This window comes from Pleuronectes platessa, chromosome 21 (assembly GCF_947347685.1).
Source record: "Pleuronectes platessa chromosome 21, fPlePla1.1, whole genome shotgun sequence".
Taxonomy (NCBI): domain Eukaryota; kingdom Metazoa; phylum Chordata; class Actinopteri; order Pleuronectiformes; family Pleuronectidae; genus Pleuronectes; species Pleuronectes platessa.
The window spans coordinates 13,110,601-13,128,765 of NC_070646.1; the positions used below are offsets into that span (position 1 = coordinate 13,110,601).

An 18,165-nucleotide genomic window follows, 5' to 3' on the forward strand; every position below is an offset into this window, starting at 1 on the left:
ATTCATTCTTAAAATGTTGTTGAAACCTGCGTAGACCCTATCTTGTTCCACTCTGGGCTCTTTGACGATTACATTTAACGGCACAGTCGGGAGTATTGCTGCTCACCATGTTCACGCCTTTATGGCCTCAATTTAAAATCTTTTCTTGCAATTGGAGAATGCTCCAGATCACAAATCCAAAGGTCTCAAATGAGTGACCTTCAGTGACGTCTATCATCACTAGATCTGCTTCCAGTAGAAAACCTCTGGGATGTGGTAGAGCAGGAGACTGGCCTCAGGAGGGAAACAGGACCACAAACAACTGAAGCTGTTTGAGAGGCTCTGCGGTCAATTAGAATCTTGTCACCTCTGCACGAGTTCCTTCAAAGCAGTATATGAATAAAATGTATTATTATTATTATAAATACTATTAAAACATCTCAATGATCAATAAAGACTCAAGAATAGATATAATTGACCTTGAACAGACATTGAGTGTGAATCAGGCTTTATGGGACAAAACTATCGAGGTATGATTGATTTGATTTGATTTGTTGGCCTCTGAGCCGGTGACAGCCAGTGGTTCTCGGCATTATGTTTCCGGGTTGTTCACTCATTCGTACGCACATTTTCTTAGTATAACTGTCCCGTTCTTGTGAACATTATATCTCAAGAAGGCCTTAAAGGTTGAGTGTGTAGAATTTAGTGAAATCTAGTGGTGAAGTGTCATGTTGCAGCTGAATACCTTTCACCTCACAGTCCCCTTCCAAACATGAAAGAGAACCTGTGGCAGACTTCAGTTGACGTGAAATCTCAAAAGGTGTTTAGTTTGTCCAGTCTGGGCCAATGTAGAGAGGACCCACTCCCGATGTGAACATAATGTAGATCAATATAAATGGCCCATTCTTGGGAAAAGATAAAAACAATTCGCAAAACTTTGGATGAAACACACTAGTGAAAACATCAATAGTATTATTTTATATTCAATTTCTGAGAATAGATCCCTTTCACCTAAACATAACACACTGGACCCTCAAGGGAATTTTCCTCATATCTGGCACAAACATTCACTTGGGCTTGGACTGGTTAGATTTTGCTGGTCAAAGACAAAGGGGACCTGATATGAATCTCCAAAACAAAATGATGTAGACAGGAACTGCACTGGCTGGCGGAGGCATACAGTCGCAGTTTGATCTTTTTTACTTTTTACTAGGATATTTGTCAGCTGAGCTGTTAAATATAACAAGAAGGTCTTTTCTATTTTCACTTCTCGAAAATCTAAATCAAAGCAAGTTACTGTGAGGAAGAAGGACACATTCAATGAAAACTATTTCAAACATTAGCAACATTTATTTTACCATAGAAATATTCTATACACAGTGACACTTAGTAGACTGGAGCAGGTAATGTCACGATAAAGTGCAGGGTTCCTCGCTCGGCGGTGGACGAAAGCAGCACAAGCGACCAGGGGTAGACAACGTCAAATCCAGGGCGCTTGTTTTATTACGTTTAGACATGGCATCAAGCTCAGTGGTTATCACAAACTGTATAAAAACTATTCCATCGTCTGCGTGACAAACACACAGGTGTCTGCAAAGAATAAATATACATTCAGGTCAATGTAGACACAACAACAATGTCACGGAGCATCAGGCACTTCCATTCCCTGAAGCTTCGCTATCACACAGACGCAGCTCTGGGATCACGAGACGCTGACCCATCATGCTCGGTGTGGGATAAACAGCCTGTGGACCAATGAGAGGCCACTGTGGGAGATTCCACAGACATGACTCATCACATCAGCTCCTGTGGCCAGTGGGCAGGACGCCAGCAGCGTTACAACGACATACTGGCCTCAGTGTTTTTGAATTCTCCATTTATTCAGGGATTTTCCTAGAAAGATATAGGTTTGTATTATTCTTTTAGATTTTCCATTTCATTAAGATCTGTTTTGTCAGCTTCTGTTTTCAGGCTCCAGAATGAATTTGGAAATTTTAAGCTGGAAATAAAAAAGAAATTACAATTCCGCTTCAATTTTGTAAACTCATATTGATGATCGAAAGCTCCAGAAACTGTTTAGTGAGCTGCTGTTTTTAAGCTCATGAAAGAACTTGCTTTCCTGAAGGTGTCAAATGAATATTCATAGTTTAATAAGATAGTTGTCTGTAATGTAACTATGTGTGATTGCTACTTCCACAGCTAATTGTACTGTTTTGGAGTTGACTTCTATTTTATATAGTCTGTATGAGGCTTCTCGATACTTTGAGGCAAGCACTGAATCTTTGATTTTTTTTGGGACATTATTTTGAATATCGTCACAACTGACGACAGGTGACTTTAGAATGAAATACTGAAACTGATATTCACCTTTAAAAGGGTAAACTCTACAAACACGCCCTTACAATGTAATGTGAATACAGTGCAATTTCCTATTTTATTATATTATCGAGTCTAGATATTATCAATCTACTTTTGGTACAAGACAGAGTGATCACTGTTATGGCGTTTTGTATATTTTGCGAGGAGGACCGAGGTGTACGGAAAAACGACGCCATGTTAGCACTGACAGAACTGGACGACTTCTATAAGAGGGGGTTTGTATATAGCAGGTAACCGCCTGTGTTTGCGGCTACAGACACAGGGCTGCATGTCAATAATGGGACTTACAGCTGTGTCCACCTCACTGTTGTTTAGAGTTTGTACAGAACGTTTGAGTCCAGCACTGAACTTTAGCGGCTGTGTTTACATGCACAGAGGACTCTCCTTTTGTTTCCTCTCCTCACACCCTTAATAAAAGTATCTTCACTCTGTGTCTGTGTTCGGTTTTCAGGGTCAGAGGGCACCTATGGGCGGCTGTGGCTGAGGGGTTAATGTAAAACTGTACTGTAAAGCGCTTTGAGTGGTCATCAAGACTAGAAAAGCACTATATAAATTCAAAACCATTTATCATTTACCTATATGTACTGTATAGTGAACTTAAGTGTAGGGTTGGTAATTTGTTATTGAGATATAGTCCCAATAGCCATCAATAAATAGAATTATCAAAAACAAAGCCATTGCCTGAGGCCCACAGGACTCTATTGGATCGGATTGAATGAAATGATTGGCTGGCTGGCTGTGCACACTCTGCCTGTACCGGAGTCTTCGGGCTGGACCGACCATTGGGGGGGGGGACAAAGTGCAGCCGGCACTTCCTAGCTTTTACAGCCTCACCAAGCCTAGCTTTAAGTGCAACACTATAGGGCTTGTTCTTCTCTCCAATTTTGTGCTGCTTTTGTGTTTGTATACTTTAAAACTTTTCTACAATCTTTTGTCTTTTGAAGGTTTCTAGAAGAAAGCTCTGAATAGAGGCAAACTCTGAGAACCCATTTTTCAAAATAAAAGTGTGAGATAATACGAACATGTCATGCTTAAGGTCCGTGCTGTGAACTGCTTTAAAGGCACCCTGTGGGCTTTTTAACCACTAGCGTGCAGGTGTGTGAAGCAGGTTCCTGCCTATGGTTTGAAACTATTCCTCTGATTTTCAGGTGTCACCAATCCTGCAATAATAAGGAGCAGTGCGATGGGGAAACTGGAGTGACTCCTGCTAATTGAAACAGGTCCCTCAAGTGTGCACTTCCAAAATCTGCGTATGGGCCAGATCTGGCTCACAGTTGGTCCTCCGGTGCCTGGGCCCCACATGTTTTCTTCGGTGGACATTAACAGGCCAAAACAACAGAAGTATCCATCTTTTTAGTGTGGTGGCGATATACTGTTGCCTCTTCACCTAACCAACACCTGAAGTCCTGCTTACACCCAGGTGACTCTGTGCATGTAAACGTACCACTGACCAGACGCAGCTGGCGATGGGGGGGGAGCGAGAGGCTGCAGAGAGGGAATGAAAACACCAACTTGGTTCCTCAACCAGTTACACACTGTGATTAGAGCCAGTGCCTCCCGCAGTGCCAACCCTGACAAGCCACTTTGTCCCATTTCAGACCTCCTGGCTACAGTGTCTGAAGAAGCCCGTGGCGACCCTCGACTCGCGGAAAGTCACTGTGAGGGAGTTGAGGGTTACGTCTGTGACCGTCACCTCTCCCGGGCGGTTGACGGGCCTCCAGAGGTGGTCCTGCTTCTCAGATACAGCGATGACCTCGTCCGGTGCGATGTCGGAGCTCCAGCGGTCCGTCCTCTCTTGTCCTGAGGGAGGAGATAGAGTCAGACAGTGTTTCCATGAAGCGCATAACAAACGAGTAGTGTTATTGAGTTCACCCACTGCAGTGACCAGGGTTGAGTATCTCGGTCGTTATAAACGAACGATAGGATGTAATTGGCTGCAGGGACACACAGGGGAAATAAAGGTGCCCCATTCCGCACCCATCATAATTACTTTGAGAAGAGATGTCTCATAAACACTGTTTACCCCTGAAAGTCCTTAAGAGTTTTGTGTAGTGTAGTGGTGAGTAGATAATGAGTGAATTGTAATTTTTCTGTGAACTATCCCTTTAAGGCTACATTTCAGGGTTTAAAAGCATCCACTTTGTTTGGTATCGAGTATCAAACATCCTCACTTGTGTCCGTTGATTTGAATAAATACATGTGTAATAAAACTTGGTGCTTTAAGTAACCTTTGTTTTCCATAAATAGTCATGAGAGGGGTGCCATTTCTTCACTGGAGCAGCCGCCCCCCAAAATGTCTGTGCACGGCCCTGAACCTGAATGTGAATATTATATATTTCCTTTAATTGTCAATAACTGTCAACTTAAAAACTGAAACTAATACTGAAAAAAAATACCTGTGGAATCATTACTTACCATTTCAGTGTCAGTGGTTGGTCCTGCCAGTGCAACAGAACACTTTTTATAGACTTTACAGCAAATGTTGCCTCATATTCACGTGCACATACAGACTACATTGTATTCAGTGTAAATTTCATCCCCTGCATCGTTCTTCTCTTTCATCGGCTAAGGATGCAGTTAAAGACTTTTGGTTGCGTAGCCAGTGAAATAAAGCCTGTGCGTGGCCGGGCCTTACAAGGAGGTTCTCAAAGAAACTGGGTCGTGCTGGTGATGAGAGCCGATTGGCTGACCGACTGACACACTTACCATGAAGAATGCTTTCTGTAGTCTCCCTCTGAGCCGCCTCCTCTTCCCTATCCTCCTCATCTTCTGCATCCTCCTCCTCCTCCTCCTCCTCCTCCTCTTCGTCTTCTTCTCCCAGGCCTTCCCAGTCCTCTTGTGTTGGACTCGGAGGGTTCGAGTCCAAGCTCCTGAACTCAGAACTCCCGGGTTTGCAATTGTGTCTGCAGGCACCGTACGGGTCGTCCACGTCCTCCGGGACCAGCGAGCGCGTCAGCGAGAGACGCAGGCGAGGCAGAGCTTTCTCAGGGATCTTGTGAGCGCTGCGGAGGTCCATGGCGTAGATGGTGTTCTGAGGTCAAAATCAGAGAGAGGGAAATGAATGAGACATCAATAACTGCGGGAAAGCACTCGACCTGGTAAGAGAGTCGTCTAAGGCAAACTGAAGTGGAGAGTCGGTTGAGTCAGGTCAGGTTGAACACCGATCAGTTTCCAGAAGGGACAAGGAGAATGGAAAAGAAATTGTCCACTCAAGCATCAACACCAGTGAAGTTGTGCGAGTAAGAAAAACTCTCTTCAACATTTTTTTTATTAAACTCCAAAACGTTACCTGCAGATCGAGTCTTTTGGCCTTTGATCCTTTCCTCCTGTGACCCAGAGCTCTGTCTCTCTGCTCTCTAGAAAAACCAAGAACATTAGGGTTAGCGCTAATTCTAAATAAATAATTGGTCAATATAGCGCTGTCAATTTGTTTCCCCTCCTTCATATCTGTAACGGTCAGGCTCTAGTTTTCTTATCAGTACTTAGTCCACTTGTATCATTTCCCAGCTAGTTTTCATCAAGGACTCAAAATGACACTTTCTGTTTGCAGAGATGTATTGAGAATTAGATACAGTACTTGTGTGTCTTACAGTAATTGTGTGTCTTGCACTCTAGCTGCACTTTATTCTGCTGCACTCACAAACGCAGCCAAATGTGAATATGATCACATTTGGAGATGATCTGGCATCAAAACCGGTGCATTTAGGTTTTTACGGGTTTTTCCATATCCAATTAAAATCCAAGCAGCAAGGACAGACGCTTACACCAGCTAGAGAGAGTTACTGAGAGTCATCAGTATAATAGAAGAAGAAACTTGACTTATTCCTGCTCCACTTTGTGTCAAACCCTTCCTGCTTTTCATCTGGCATAGGGTTACTGTACATGATGAGTGGAGCCTTACTTCTCTTCATAGGCCTGCACCAAGCGCTGGTCCAGAATATGTTCCTCAGGTTCCCATGTACTGTATCTGCACGACAAGAAAGCATGTTCAAGCTTCCGTGAGTTTATGCTGTGATCTGTTACCTTTATTACAGAGCCTGTTTTTAATGTATCTATTTTGGAAATGACAAAGGTCATTTCTGTGCATGCTTATAATCTAGTGCATATGTCAATCTGAAAGTGATGCACCTTTATCTTATAAATATCCGTATAATTCATTCGTCTCACTGAAGTTTACACACTTACTTTGGAGGCCATCCTTTCCACTTCAACAGATACTCCACATTCCCCTGCGAGGAGACATTCAGTGTAAGAGCAGCGTCAGCCAATGCATCGGTATCAACCAGAGAGCACACTGTGGCCTATCCCACACACATTCAAATTAAAAACAATTTAAATGGGCTTAATGTGGCTTCGACCCGGTGGCCAAATGTTTAAGGAGTATTTACTGCAGGTCATTCCCCCGACCATCCGCTTCATGTCTCTTCTTCAAACAGAGGCGTAAAAACAATGAAATGTGAAATATCCTGATACTGGAGGTGCCACAGCCACACGTCTCGAGTATGAGACACTATCTTTCACATTTATTCAGATTAGGATGTCAACATGACTCTTTATTAAAACATGTAAGTGCCCAAACGTGCATGATGGCAGTGTTCGATTCCAGGATATTTTGGCTTCATTTCTGGATAGTGGGAGGAAGTGAAGACGAGTCGTCCATCTTTAGTCTATTGTTGTTAGGGTCAAAAAGTCCAATTCTGTAAGCCCCAAACGTTTGCCACACTGAGTCAGGGCTGATGCATCTTGTTTTAAATGTTCAAAATCAACACAGAATCACACAAAAGCCAAACACTCAAATTGATGTCAAGTCCAATATATTACAAAAGGTGAAGGACAAATCAGACATTGACAGATTTGTCTGTTTTTGTGAAGGCAGATACAAACAACAACTGACAGATATGTAAATAACCATTAGATGTGAAATGTACTGTACTGTACTGTATGTATTCCAGATACCAGCCAAGCCTTTAACAGTAAGTCTTCCTCTGTGACTCATTCAGTAATAACTACCAGCTATTCTAAGCAGGTGAGGTCACCACTTTTCCCGACTTCATCTTACTCACCCGTTTCCCCTCATACAGTAAAACAAGGCATGCATGCAATGTATATGGGGGAATAATTGAACACATGGTGCATGTAAATATTGTGCACTCATAGGATAGTTACTAGTTCTTAAGACATGAACAATGCATTTCATAGCATCACTGGCAATATTCAACTCCTCCCAGTGTCCTCAAGGAAGGTTTAGGTTTGGTGAAGCTATGGCTCCCAACTGTTACAGCAGTTTCCATAGTTTTTCATAAACTACTTTAGAAAAATCTCTGTATTCCTTCTTTAGAAATTCACATAGTGATAAAGTAACTGGGAAAAATGTCTGGATCCTGCCCCTGATCCACATCCCTCCACCAGGTTCGGTGGAAACCCGTCCAGTAGTTTTTGCTGCTGTTGGAACCCGAACAGTGAACAGGCCCAGCACGAGGTGGATTCTGCTCCATCCAGTGTGCAGGCTGTAGTACACTGACAACACACGCACGTTGCTTTAAAGGGAGACCCTCCTCTAACCCGCCCCCCTGCACACATGCAGTTAGACAACCAGCGGTTCCATCCACACAGCCTCTCCTCACGGTGTCCCGGGGTGACAGGGGGCAGCCCTCACCTTTCTCACCCTCTTCCTTACGATCGATTCCACGGCGAACACTTGCTCTCCGATCGCTGACAGCTCCATCACTGAGCACTGCCGGGTCTCCGCCGTCAGGGTACCGTCCTCCTCCGGCACTAACTCCGCTGATGCTCACCGGGCTATGATGCCGCTTCCCGCGGGCTTAGTGCTCACCTTCCCGGTTGCTCTTCCTCAGACGAGTCGTTGTTCTGTCAGTTCAAGCGGAGCCACTTTCACGTTCTCTCTCTGTGTGTGTGTGTGAGAGAGTCCAGTGACTTTACAAAATCTGCGACACATCTGCACACCACTTCGGCGCGCGCCCGTGCTCCCAGAGCGCGCTACGCGCGCCACCAGTCTCCTCGTGCCCCTCATCATTCTCTCAATGTGCGAATGAGTAACACATTAGAGCCGCTGATAGTAAAACTTTACATTTAACATCCAGATTTAAGATTAAGGTTTAGATTTAACGTTCAACTTTTAGATTTAAGAAAAAACTATGAAAAACTACATTCTGCTTCTCAAATTTGATTTCTATCTTATTTTTTAGCTTGTTGTGTGAAAATTGAATTCATTAGCAATATTTAATACTTGAACACACTTTTCATGTTTTTATGTAAATTCTTAATTTGACAGGCATCTAAAGTAACGGCAGCTTTCAAATAAATGCAGTTGTGGAAAAGTCCAATATTCACCTATCATATGGGACGAAACTGGGGTAGAAGTATGCAGAAGCTAAAGAGGAAAAACTTAAGTAATCACATAAAAATAGTCTAAAATATATAGGTCACATCTGATCAAAACCTCCCAAATCAATAATGAGCCTTTCCAAGCAGTAACACACACAAACACACACTGTAGCTTATACATAAAGTGCCATTATAAGCATTTTATTTCTATGCAAAAAAAATTCCTTAAGCAGGAACAGCTGAATGGATTGTCGTGCCAAAAAAACAAATAAACAGTTGAATGCAGTTGTGAGACACTTATGATGTGAATGGGTCCAAGTATCTCAGCCCCACTGATGTTTCACTTGAATTTATTATGACATTGAAGGTCTACACACTGGGCTGGGATTGTAGATAAGACCTGCACCATTGAAAATCATGAGATATTATTGTTATTTTTCTTTTTAAATGAAATTATTCAGTTTCAAAGTTTTGTAAATACAATAAAGTCCTTGGCTGCACAAGTGAAAAAAACCCTTACAGACGAGTTCATCTGTGTTTCAGCAGAGCAACAGTTGTTCCTCCTCTAAATTTGGGATAAACTGGTGCTTTGGAATAAATCTCTTGAAATGGCATGGAACTGCACAGCCCCTGTCACTCTTTCAGAGAAACACACATATACATACATTTGTTTTTCTAATGTAAACAAGTTAAGGCCAATATCGTCATTAACGGACAATACTCGTATAAACATCTTCAAATGATAGATCTGAAAGCTACGACAGCAGACTTTTTTAAGGCCCATTTCACGATGACCAACCACAAACACACATCCGGTAAGACGTGTGGTCACTTCACTTACAGTTTCCTTTTCACGTTACTTCTGTTTCTAGATTACCAACTACTCAGGCACGTTACGCTACATCCACTGGTTCTCAAACTGACAACTTCCCTTCACAGAAACAACCGGTGAAACCCCTCTTCAGACTGATCCCCTTACACATTACAGATCACCGCTTACTAGAGTGACAACGTCCTGTCGAAGCAGAGTTTGGCAGGTTTGACAAGAGATGTTTGAGAGGAGGAGGAGGAGGAGGAGGAGGAGGAGGAGGAGGAGCACTGCATCGGCTCGGCACTTGTGCTACAGAGGGCTGCGGCGGTGGAGATCATTTGAAAAAGAAAAAATGAAGACACAGGAACAGAATGACGTTTGCTGTGTTGTGTCCTCGTGTGGTTTTCTGTTTTGTAATTATGCAAGAGAAGCAAAACAATATTTCTTTAAACCTAAATGATATCTTTGTAAATAATGTGCTGAAACTCTAAGTCCACCTGGTGTGGACATTTTGACCTTTTTCAAAATAGTCCTCATCGGCAGATTTCAAGTTTCTGAGATATCATAGAAGTAGGGCTGCAACTGAAATTTATTTTGATTATCAATGAATTTGCTGCTTATTTTACATTATTGTTTTCTTTTACAGTCGATAAAAAGTCAGAACATTTTCCAGAGCTGGTATTTGTATATTAATTGTTCACTTTGTTAAACTTAGTGTCCCAGCCACAAGATCCATGTTTTTTTCATTAACAACTCAGCAATCCTGCAAATATTCACCTGGAAAAAGTTAGAATCTGAATTTATGTTTAGATCAGTTAAATTCTATTAATAATTTAGATGTCCTGTTTCCTTATCGGCCTAACTTGATTGTTACAGTAAAATTCCACTTAAGGATGTTTATAATTAGAATGACTTCTTTGAATACAAGCAGACTTCTTTACTTTGTAGTGACCATTTGAAAGTGAAAACTGTGAAAAAATAAAAAAAGAGCAAGGAAGGAAACGGAGGTTAAGGATCCACTAGAGGGAGTGCATGGCCTGTGTGTTGCATTGCTTTGTTGCCATTATAAAACGGTTGTGTCAGCACAGCCTCTGCACAGTGAAGGCTCAGTCTGAACCAGAAGTGTTTGAAAAATGGATGAAATACGAAGTTGGCAACGTGACTTTGTCCTGTGATGTGAACAAAGTGACATAGAGGAGAAGTAAGATGGCGTGGCACTGAGGTAAGGGAGGGCACGCTTCGGTGAAAGTGAAGGATGGAGGAAACGGACAGCGACAGATTCACAACATACAGGGAGAGAACGGGAACACGAAAAACACACGGGTGAACATCATGGGTGAGAATCACCGATGGAGACAAGCACAGAAACACAGCTTTTTTTCAGAAAGTCCGAATTCCCATGACTTTGGAAACTTTGGAACTTGAACAGTAAAAAAAAAATATAACAGCTCAAAAACAAACATTGAAAAATAGTCAATATATATAAAAACACAAGAGTAGCAGAAACAGAATAATAACTTTTCACAAGTCTTGACTGTGTTGTGAGAAGAGGACTGTGATTCTTTGATTCTCCCTGTAAAGTGTTTCCTTCACTGCTTTGCGTCTTATCAGATAAGAGTCCAGCAAAGGCCGTGTAAACAAAAGCCAAATAAAAAAAGAGGGAAGAATACATCTTTAAGTGTGCATCCATTTGTGTTTGGCTGTGCACGACTCAACTTTCTCTCCCGTTCACTCTGAAATTGGCTGTTGGCCCAGTTGGAGCTGTGATTGGCTGGTTAACCCTTCAGCCATCAGACCGCCACGTTTGCCGTGCCTCCACTTCCTCTGAAACGACCAATAGGAGTTCACAGTTCTTCCCTCGCAGCTGCTGGCGCAAAAACTTCCTAGGTTGTGGTGAAATGAAAAGCAAACAGGAAAGCCACAGTTATGATATTGGAAAAAAAAATCTACGTTAATCATAAAGCTAAAATAGACTAAACAAATAGTCATTTAAAATGAGCAGACCTAACCTTCCATTGATTGTTTTCTTTTGGCCACTTGAGGTCAGTGGAACAAGTTGTAAACAGGATACACACAAACTACACACAGCACTACACAACACTGACACACTGTCACGAGGGAGGCTACCGGTCAGAGTTGGGGGTGTTGAGATAAGGTCTATACAATAGCTTCATATTAAATGTAGCCGTGTTGCAACATTCATGATTTCAACAACATTTTACACCATTTTAAACTACAACAAGCAGCAAACTTGGCTTTTGGGCCCCAACGATTCTTGTTAGAGAAACAACTAAACCACTATTACCACCACAAAAATGTGTGATCCTTTCAGTTCTAACGTAAAGTCTTTTTTCATGTTCTACATGTGTGCACTGGATAGACTACACATAAACTACACTCAATTTTCTGAAGCTAAATGAAATACTACAAAATATATTAAATAAAAAAATCTTAGGCCTGAAGCTAAACTTAAATGTAATAAACGTAATTCACTTAGTACTGCAACTACAACAACTGGCCATTAGGGGGTACTGCAGCCTCCAATGCATCCCTTCCTACAGCATCTCTGACAGAGATTTAGAAAATCTGCACTTCCAATTAGTTTTAAAACGCTGTTTGCGTGTGGACGAGAGGCCAAAACGCAGAGGAAAAAGTTTGTTGTGCAAAATATCCATACGAGTGTGGACGGGGCCTGAGTTCAGTTCGACATAATGGATCATTCCCAGACATTTCAGTCTTGTTTCCCTTAAATGTTCCTGCTGCTGCACGATATCATCTAAACTGCTTTTCTTTTCTGCGTCATTGGAGCTTTGACAACTTGTGCAGCCACATTGTAAAAGTCTTTGTGCAGTCGCTTTACAGTAGTAGAAGGAAACCTGTCAGCAGGTTTGAAACTTGTATTCTAGGCTCTATAAGCACAAAACAGTAAGGTCATAACAGGCATAGCCGTCGTTGTGCGCACACATCCCTTCAGCATGAGCACAGCACATCACTCTAACCTGAGCTCTTCGGGGTTGCCGATGGGTTGAGGGCTACGCAGCTTGGAGTCCAGGTTGTAGTAGACTCCTCCCACCTCTCGGACTCCTATCCAGTGCTGGCGTTTGAGCGGCAGCCGCAGGGGCCCCCAGCGCAGGTTGGACGGCACATTCAGAATGAAGCCTGTCACATTGGACAGCTCGATGCTGCCAACATCCCTGGAGGAAGAAATTCAACATTTACTTTTTTTATAAAGCATGCTATAGTTTAAACGTATTTAAATGTGTTCCAGTAGTAAATCGGTACTAAACTGCCTAATCCTATTTATTGCTGATAATTTTCTCTTGCACACTTTGTTTAAGGTTAGTTATAAACTTAACAGCCAGCCTTTAATTTCTGTGTGGCATAAACTGACTTGAGACAGTTCTCATCAGGGGTCAGATTCCCTAGATCCCATTTAGCTGCTCGCAGATATAAAGTTTTCCTTTCACGAATGAAAAACGCAGCAGGAGATTGTCAGGGTCAGACGTGTTCACAACAGGAAAATGCCCAGAACATTCAGGCGAGGGGCAACACACGCAGAGGGGAAGCACATGAGGTGTGGATTCTGCTGCAGAGAGCACAAGGATTTTGTGTCAACACATTGTTTTTGCATTTTCATCCCAAGATTTATGTACTCAGTCGTTTTTTGCGTGTTAGAAACAAGAATTTTGCGGACATTTTCTTGCTCCATTCTAAATTATTAGGAGGGCTGAAGAAAAAAGTTTCGAAAGAAAAAAGTTTCGGAAAGTGTTCAGAGTAACTGACTCAGACATCGAGTTCTCACATCCAGACCCTTAGGTCATCTTCAGGAAAATGTCTGAAAGCAGCTAAGGTTAATGATACACCAGGTGTAGAAATAAGTGTTTTTTTCCTTTAACACCTTTGCAGGAAATCTAAAGTATGTTTCATAGAGATTCATTGCACTGTGAGACTTCAGGGGTGATCTGTAAGTTGTGGGGTTCTTTGGTTGGAATCTTTAAACCTATTTAAACTACTGAACACTTACAAACTATCACGGCAAAAGCCTTGATCAGATACTTAAGCAGGGTAACCATTGTATCGTATTGTCTTCAGCTTGTTTTTGTCACAAGCTTAAGAGTAGCTTTGTTTTTGTTCCTGTTTTTGTCAAGACAAGGAAACAGGCTTTTCTGATAACATTAATGCTATACTGATAAAAACAAGTCCGTGGCTTGTCAACAGTAATGCAAGACTGATATGGGGGAAGCAGGAATGCTGATAAAACGGTCTCAGACTCTGTCTATTGATTGAACTGTTTCTGTGATTAGGTGGCTGGGGTGTCAAAGAAAACAGGAGGATGATTCTTTATAACGTTGACCTTATGTTTACAGACTAGGACGTAAAGTGTTTATATTTTGGTCATGTGCAGGGTCATCATTATAGTTTGGGGGTCAACTAGAATGGTACTACGTGCTGGAATACGCATTATTTGACTTGAGCCAAACCATTATGGCTGATGATTATTAGGGAGTAACAGTTTGGCAATGATTCCTAAAGGTTCATTAATGCATAACATCAAACAAAAAGGAGCAGTACCACCGAAAATAGTAGAGGGCAGTGAAGCCAATAGTTCAAGGGAAACGCTCATCGGAAAGGAGGAAGATGTTTCAACAATGGCAGAACAGAGGAGAGGAGTTGGACCAACGTTGTTTACAACGTGGCAGCTTCGGCCTCTTTCTTAAGAGTTGCATTATCACAACCTACTCTGGCAGCAATGAACTCTGAAGATGTGGTCAAAAAAACGTTATGACAAAGACTTGCTGTCGATATTTGACATTTTATAGGTTAACAATAAACTTGATTATAAATAACTATAAATGAAAAGAAAACACAAAATATAACCAAATAAGTAGAACTTGAATTAAGAAAATAATAGTTTTCCTTAACAAAATGTCTTCACTCTATTATTTATTCTGTAAAATAAAGTTGTCATGGCGGTGAATACCGGCAAACATAAACATCAATATTTCTTAGCAAGAGCAAGACGTATATTGACTGATCTTAATCAGGCATTACACTACATTGCTGCAGCACTTCTTCATCCTCTGTCTGAAATGATACATTTGAGCTCTTTGCCCAGTTCCGATCAGTCTGCGCTGATTGGTCAGATGACACATTCTCTTGTGATTTTTGAGAGTGCGTTGAGAATGTCACACCTTTTAAAATGAAGTCGGTTCTGCTGTATTAATTCTAACCAAACAAGCTGGTAGGAGGACGTTTTGTCCCTTCACATGCACAAAAATGTCATGACACACTGAAGGAGAGGAAAACAAAAACAAAACGCATAGTATTGACACTAAGTGGAAGCTCACATACTGCCAATGTTACAGCTTTTTTAATTTCTTCCTGTCACCCAAGACACATTTGGTCTTTTGTTTTAAGATCTGCCAGACCCTCATTTAGATTTTTAGGGAAACATCTACGACAACACTCGTAAAGTTTTCATTAGCAGCTCTACGTACCTTCTTTTATCCCACCAAACTGCCTCAAACCCTCGGGTCTGCAGGGCTGCCATAATGACATTTACATCATAGTTCCCATTTCCCAGCATGCTCTTCTTATGGGGCGTCACCAGAGTGCTGGGAGAAAGCCTGCAACAGGTTGTCAAGAAATATTATCAACAGCTCCTGTACACATGTTTAATATTGGAAAAGCCTGGTGCTCAGGCTCACCTCTGGTAGATCTCCTGCAAGGTGTCCCGGCTGAAGGCTGTCCCGTCCTGGAAGACGTTATTGAGCGCGTGCAGGGCGCACAGCTCCCTCCGCTGCTTCTCATGATAAATGGCTGGAGGTGTCGAAGAGGATTGGGGAAGCGCTGGAGGGGTGAGGGAGGACGAGGAAGACGAGAGATCCTGCTGCTGTTGAGAGTCCCTGGGATCTCTGCACCTCCTCTCCTCCGCTCCCACCACCACCTCTCCTCCTCCATACTTCTGCTTGCTGACCTTCCAGGGCATGCAGCCCAGCTCCTGCAGGCCCCCTCGCCCCCTCCCCTTCCACTCGCCGGCTGGACACGGAGCGCTCCCCATCCCGGCTTGTTCGCCTCCACCGCCGCTGCCCCCTCCTCTGCCCCCGCCACTACCTCCACAGCGACTACCTTCAGGATACTACATCAGCATCGTGGCAACCATTGCCATAGCAACCTCTCAGCCGCTGGGAAGAGAGGAGCTATTGTGTGTGTGTGTGTGTGTGTGTGTGTCTGTGGTCGAGAGGGAGGTGGGGGTTTGCCAGGTAAATGAGACCTGTGGCTTCAACACGGCGACACCTGTTCTTGCTGAACGGTGCACATGAGGAAAGGTCACAAAGACGAAGTGGACCTGTAGATGGGATTTCCAGGAAAGAGCGATAAAAATGAAATAAAAATCACAAACAAAAGACACTCCAGACGGAAATTGTTAAAGGCACGTCGTCCATCACACAGCCATTGGTTGCTCTCTGTGTGTTTCCACTTCCTCCATCCTCACTGATGACAGCTCTTTCCATCCAGACACCAGGAGCCTAAAGCTCTACCGTTCTCCCCATCGCCGGTCCGCTGGCCGTGAGGCGTCACGTCCACTGGGACAGATGCAACAGGAGCCGGGGGACGATGCCTGAAAAGCACCTGGAAGAAGGACAGACAGAAGGCAGAAGCTGTTTTGTCATGATCTTTGTCCTGTTGGTCGCACAGCACAAAGTGACACACACACACACACACACACACACACACACACACACACACACACACACACACACACACAGCTCAGTTAAACTCTCCTCAAACAAACCAACAGATGGCTGAGATAACGTGACAGAGCTGCTCCACTGCCCCTCTGGGTCAGCAGACCCCCACACAGCGCAGAGGGGAAACACGTCCAGCAGCTCGGGCTGGCTGGAGGAAGCTGGAGGAAGCAGGAGGAAGCTGGAGCTAGCAAAACATGACAACACACACATGCTAGCCAGCTAGCATTTAGCTCCCTACAGGAGGAGGCAGAGGTGTTACACTCTCGCAACGCACGTGTGCTAACGTGATGAATCCATGACAGTAGCAGATGTGTGGTGTTAGACCTGTGGTTGCTTCTCTACGTGACCCCCCCTGTCTGTGACTCTGTCTGTGTCTCTGTCTGTCTCTGTCTGTCTGTCTCCACCAAACACAACCACAATGGCTCCTTGACGACTCACAACTTGGTTTCCGTGTCTCCGGACACTCACCTGGTGTTTCTTCCTGTCAGGGCGGACACAGCTTCACTCTCACAACAGCGACAACTCTTCTCCTCCTCCAACAAACACTGCTCACTCCTTTGTCTCTGACACTTTTTCCTGTTGTCTCTCTCTCTTCCTCTCTCTCTCTCTCTCTCTCTTTCTCTCTCTCTTTCTCTCTCTGGCTGTTCAGACGCGGACATGCGCAGTAGCGTCCGGCTGGCTCCATGTTGCTGTCACCGCCTGCGTCATCCTCCCCGTTTAAAAAACCCCCATAAAAACTACATTTCCATCCAAGTAAACACCACAGCAGTGATGAAGCAAATCAATCATCAATCAATCATTCAATTATTTTATTTAGCGTGGTTAGAGGAGCGACTTTTGTATGTATTTGTTGTTCACATGACAAATAAAGTCTTGAAGTCTATTTATTTTTAATATCTGCTTTACCTTTGTTATGACTTAATAATGTCTATTTTTGATTGCCCTCTTGCTGCTGTAACTTCAAACTTCCCCACTGTGGGACTAATACAAGATGATCTTATCTTATCCTATCTAATCTTAACCCTCGGCAAGAGTGAGGAAAAACTACCAAGAAATATTTCGGACAAACTAGGAATACCACACTGCTGCTGTATGCCTCCGTTAACCAGTGCAGTTTCTGTCTGGGGAGAATCCAGGTAATATGGGGCTGTGAGTAATGTGGGACATCTTGAGTCTGTTTATTTCCTGTTCTATAACACAATCTAGTCAACAGGACTTTTACTACAGCTTTGCATGGATATCATGTGACTGAGAGCACATGACTTCATGGTGGTGATGTCATAGAAGGGGCGACTGGTCAAGCCTCTTGAATGTGACATCAAGAGATATCACATTCAAGAGGCCAGAAACACGTTTGTGAGGTTTTGTGATCACCAAGATCGACTCAGTTGTTCCAGATGTAATGAAATTCCCTTACAGGCTGTCCTGATCACCTTGACCTTTGACCTCCAGACATAAAAGTCTATTCACCTAATCTTTGAGTCCAAGTGAAAGTTTGTACTAAATTCAAAGACATTCCCTGAAGCTGATATTAAGAAATCATGTTCAAGAGAAACAAAGATCATTTGTGAGGCCATGTGACCTTGACTTATGACCTTTTGAAATCAAATCAGTTAATCCTCCAAGTGAATGTTTGTGCCAAATGTGAAAGGATTCCCTTAAGATGTGGCGTTCATATCGGGTCAGGTGAAACGTCATTGCCACCATTCATTTGCTGCTGTTTCATTTGTTCCATGATGCCGATACATTTGATAATCCTCAATCCTCTTTTTCTTTGTTTTGAGCATCTTCCACTAGTAATGCCACAAGGGACTGATAGTTTATCAAAGTGGTTTTTAAATCGAATAAAGTTTGAAAGAGCAAAGCTGGTGTTGTGTTCCAGTGCAGATGGAGAAGATC

At 43.0% G+C, this 18,165-nt stretch overlaps 2 protein-coding genes across 3 annotated transcripts; both read right to left on the reverse strand.

Annotated features, from left to right (window-relative positions):
• Positions 1-1,628: 1,628 nt before the first annotated feature.
• cbx7b (chromobox homolog 7b) lies at positions 1,629-8,083 on the reverse strand. The gene is made up of 7 exons (XM_053414382.1): positions 8,015-8,083; positions 6,544-6,587; positions 6,260-6,325; positions 5,648-5,714; positions 5,065-5,389; positions 3,959-4,158; positions 1,629-1,724 (listed from the first exon to the last, which is right to left on the reverse strand). Exons 1-7 carry the CDS (start codon positions 8,081-8,083, stop codon positions 1,629-1,631), a joined length of 867 nt encoding a protein of 288 aa, XP_053270357.1.
• A 787-nt stretch (positions 8,084-8,870) lies between these two features.
• josd1 (Josephin domain containing 1) lies at positions 8,871-16,900 on the reverse strand. 2 transcript variants are annotated; one of them, XM_053413858.1, is made up of 5 exons: positions 16,735-16,900; positions 15,223-16,147; positions 15,013-15,141; positions 12,514-12,708; positions 8,871-11,397 (listed from the first exon to the last, which is right to left on the reverse strand). In XM_053413858.1, the coding sequence occupies exons 2-5, from the start codon at positions 15,573-15,575 to the stop codon at positions 11,298-11,300; spliced, it is 777 nt and encodes a 258-aa protein (XP_053269833.1). In that variant the 5' UTR covers positions 15,576-16,147; positions 16,735-16,900; the 3' UTR covers positions 8,871-11,297. The 2 variants fall into 2 exon arrangements, with proteins under 2 accessions (XP_053269833.1, XP_053269834.1); XM_053413859.1 differs by having other exon boundaries at positions 15,223-16,176.
• Between the last annotated feature and the right edge of the window lie 1,265 nt (positions 16,901-18,165).

Bases quoted from the DNA above. Each gene is read 5' to 3' on its own strand.
- cbx7b (XM_053414382.1), bottom strand. From the start codon at position 8,083: ATGGAGCTGTCAGCGATCGGAGAGCAAGTGTTCGCCGTGGAATCGATC. The intron at 5,390-5,647 runs GTAACGTTTTGG...TTTTGACCTCAG, and splicing joins CCAAAAGACTCGATCTGCAG to AACACCATCTACGCCATGGA. The intron at 4,159-5,064 runs GTAAGTGTGTCA...CTCCTCCCTCAG, and splicing joins TACAGAAAGCATTCTTCATG to GACAAGAGAGGACGGACCGC.
- josd1 (XM_053413858.1), bottom strand. From the start codon at position 15,575: ATGGGGAGCGCTCCGTGTCCAGCCGGCGAGTGGAAGGGGAGGGGGCGA. The intron at 12,709-15,012 runs GTACGTAGAGCT...TTCTTCCTCCAG, and splicing joins GTTTGGTGGGATAAAAGAAG to GGATGTTGGCAGCATCGAGC. The intron at 11,398-12,513 runs GTTAGAGTGATG...ACCACAACCTAG, and splicing joins GGCAACCCCGAAGAGCTCAG to GAAGTTTTTGCGCCAGCAGC.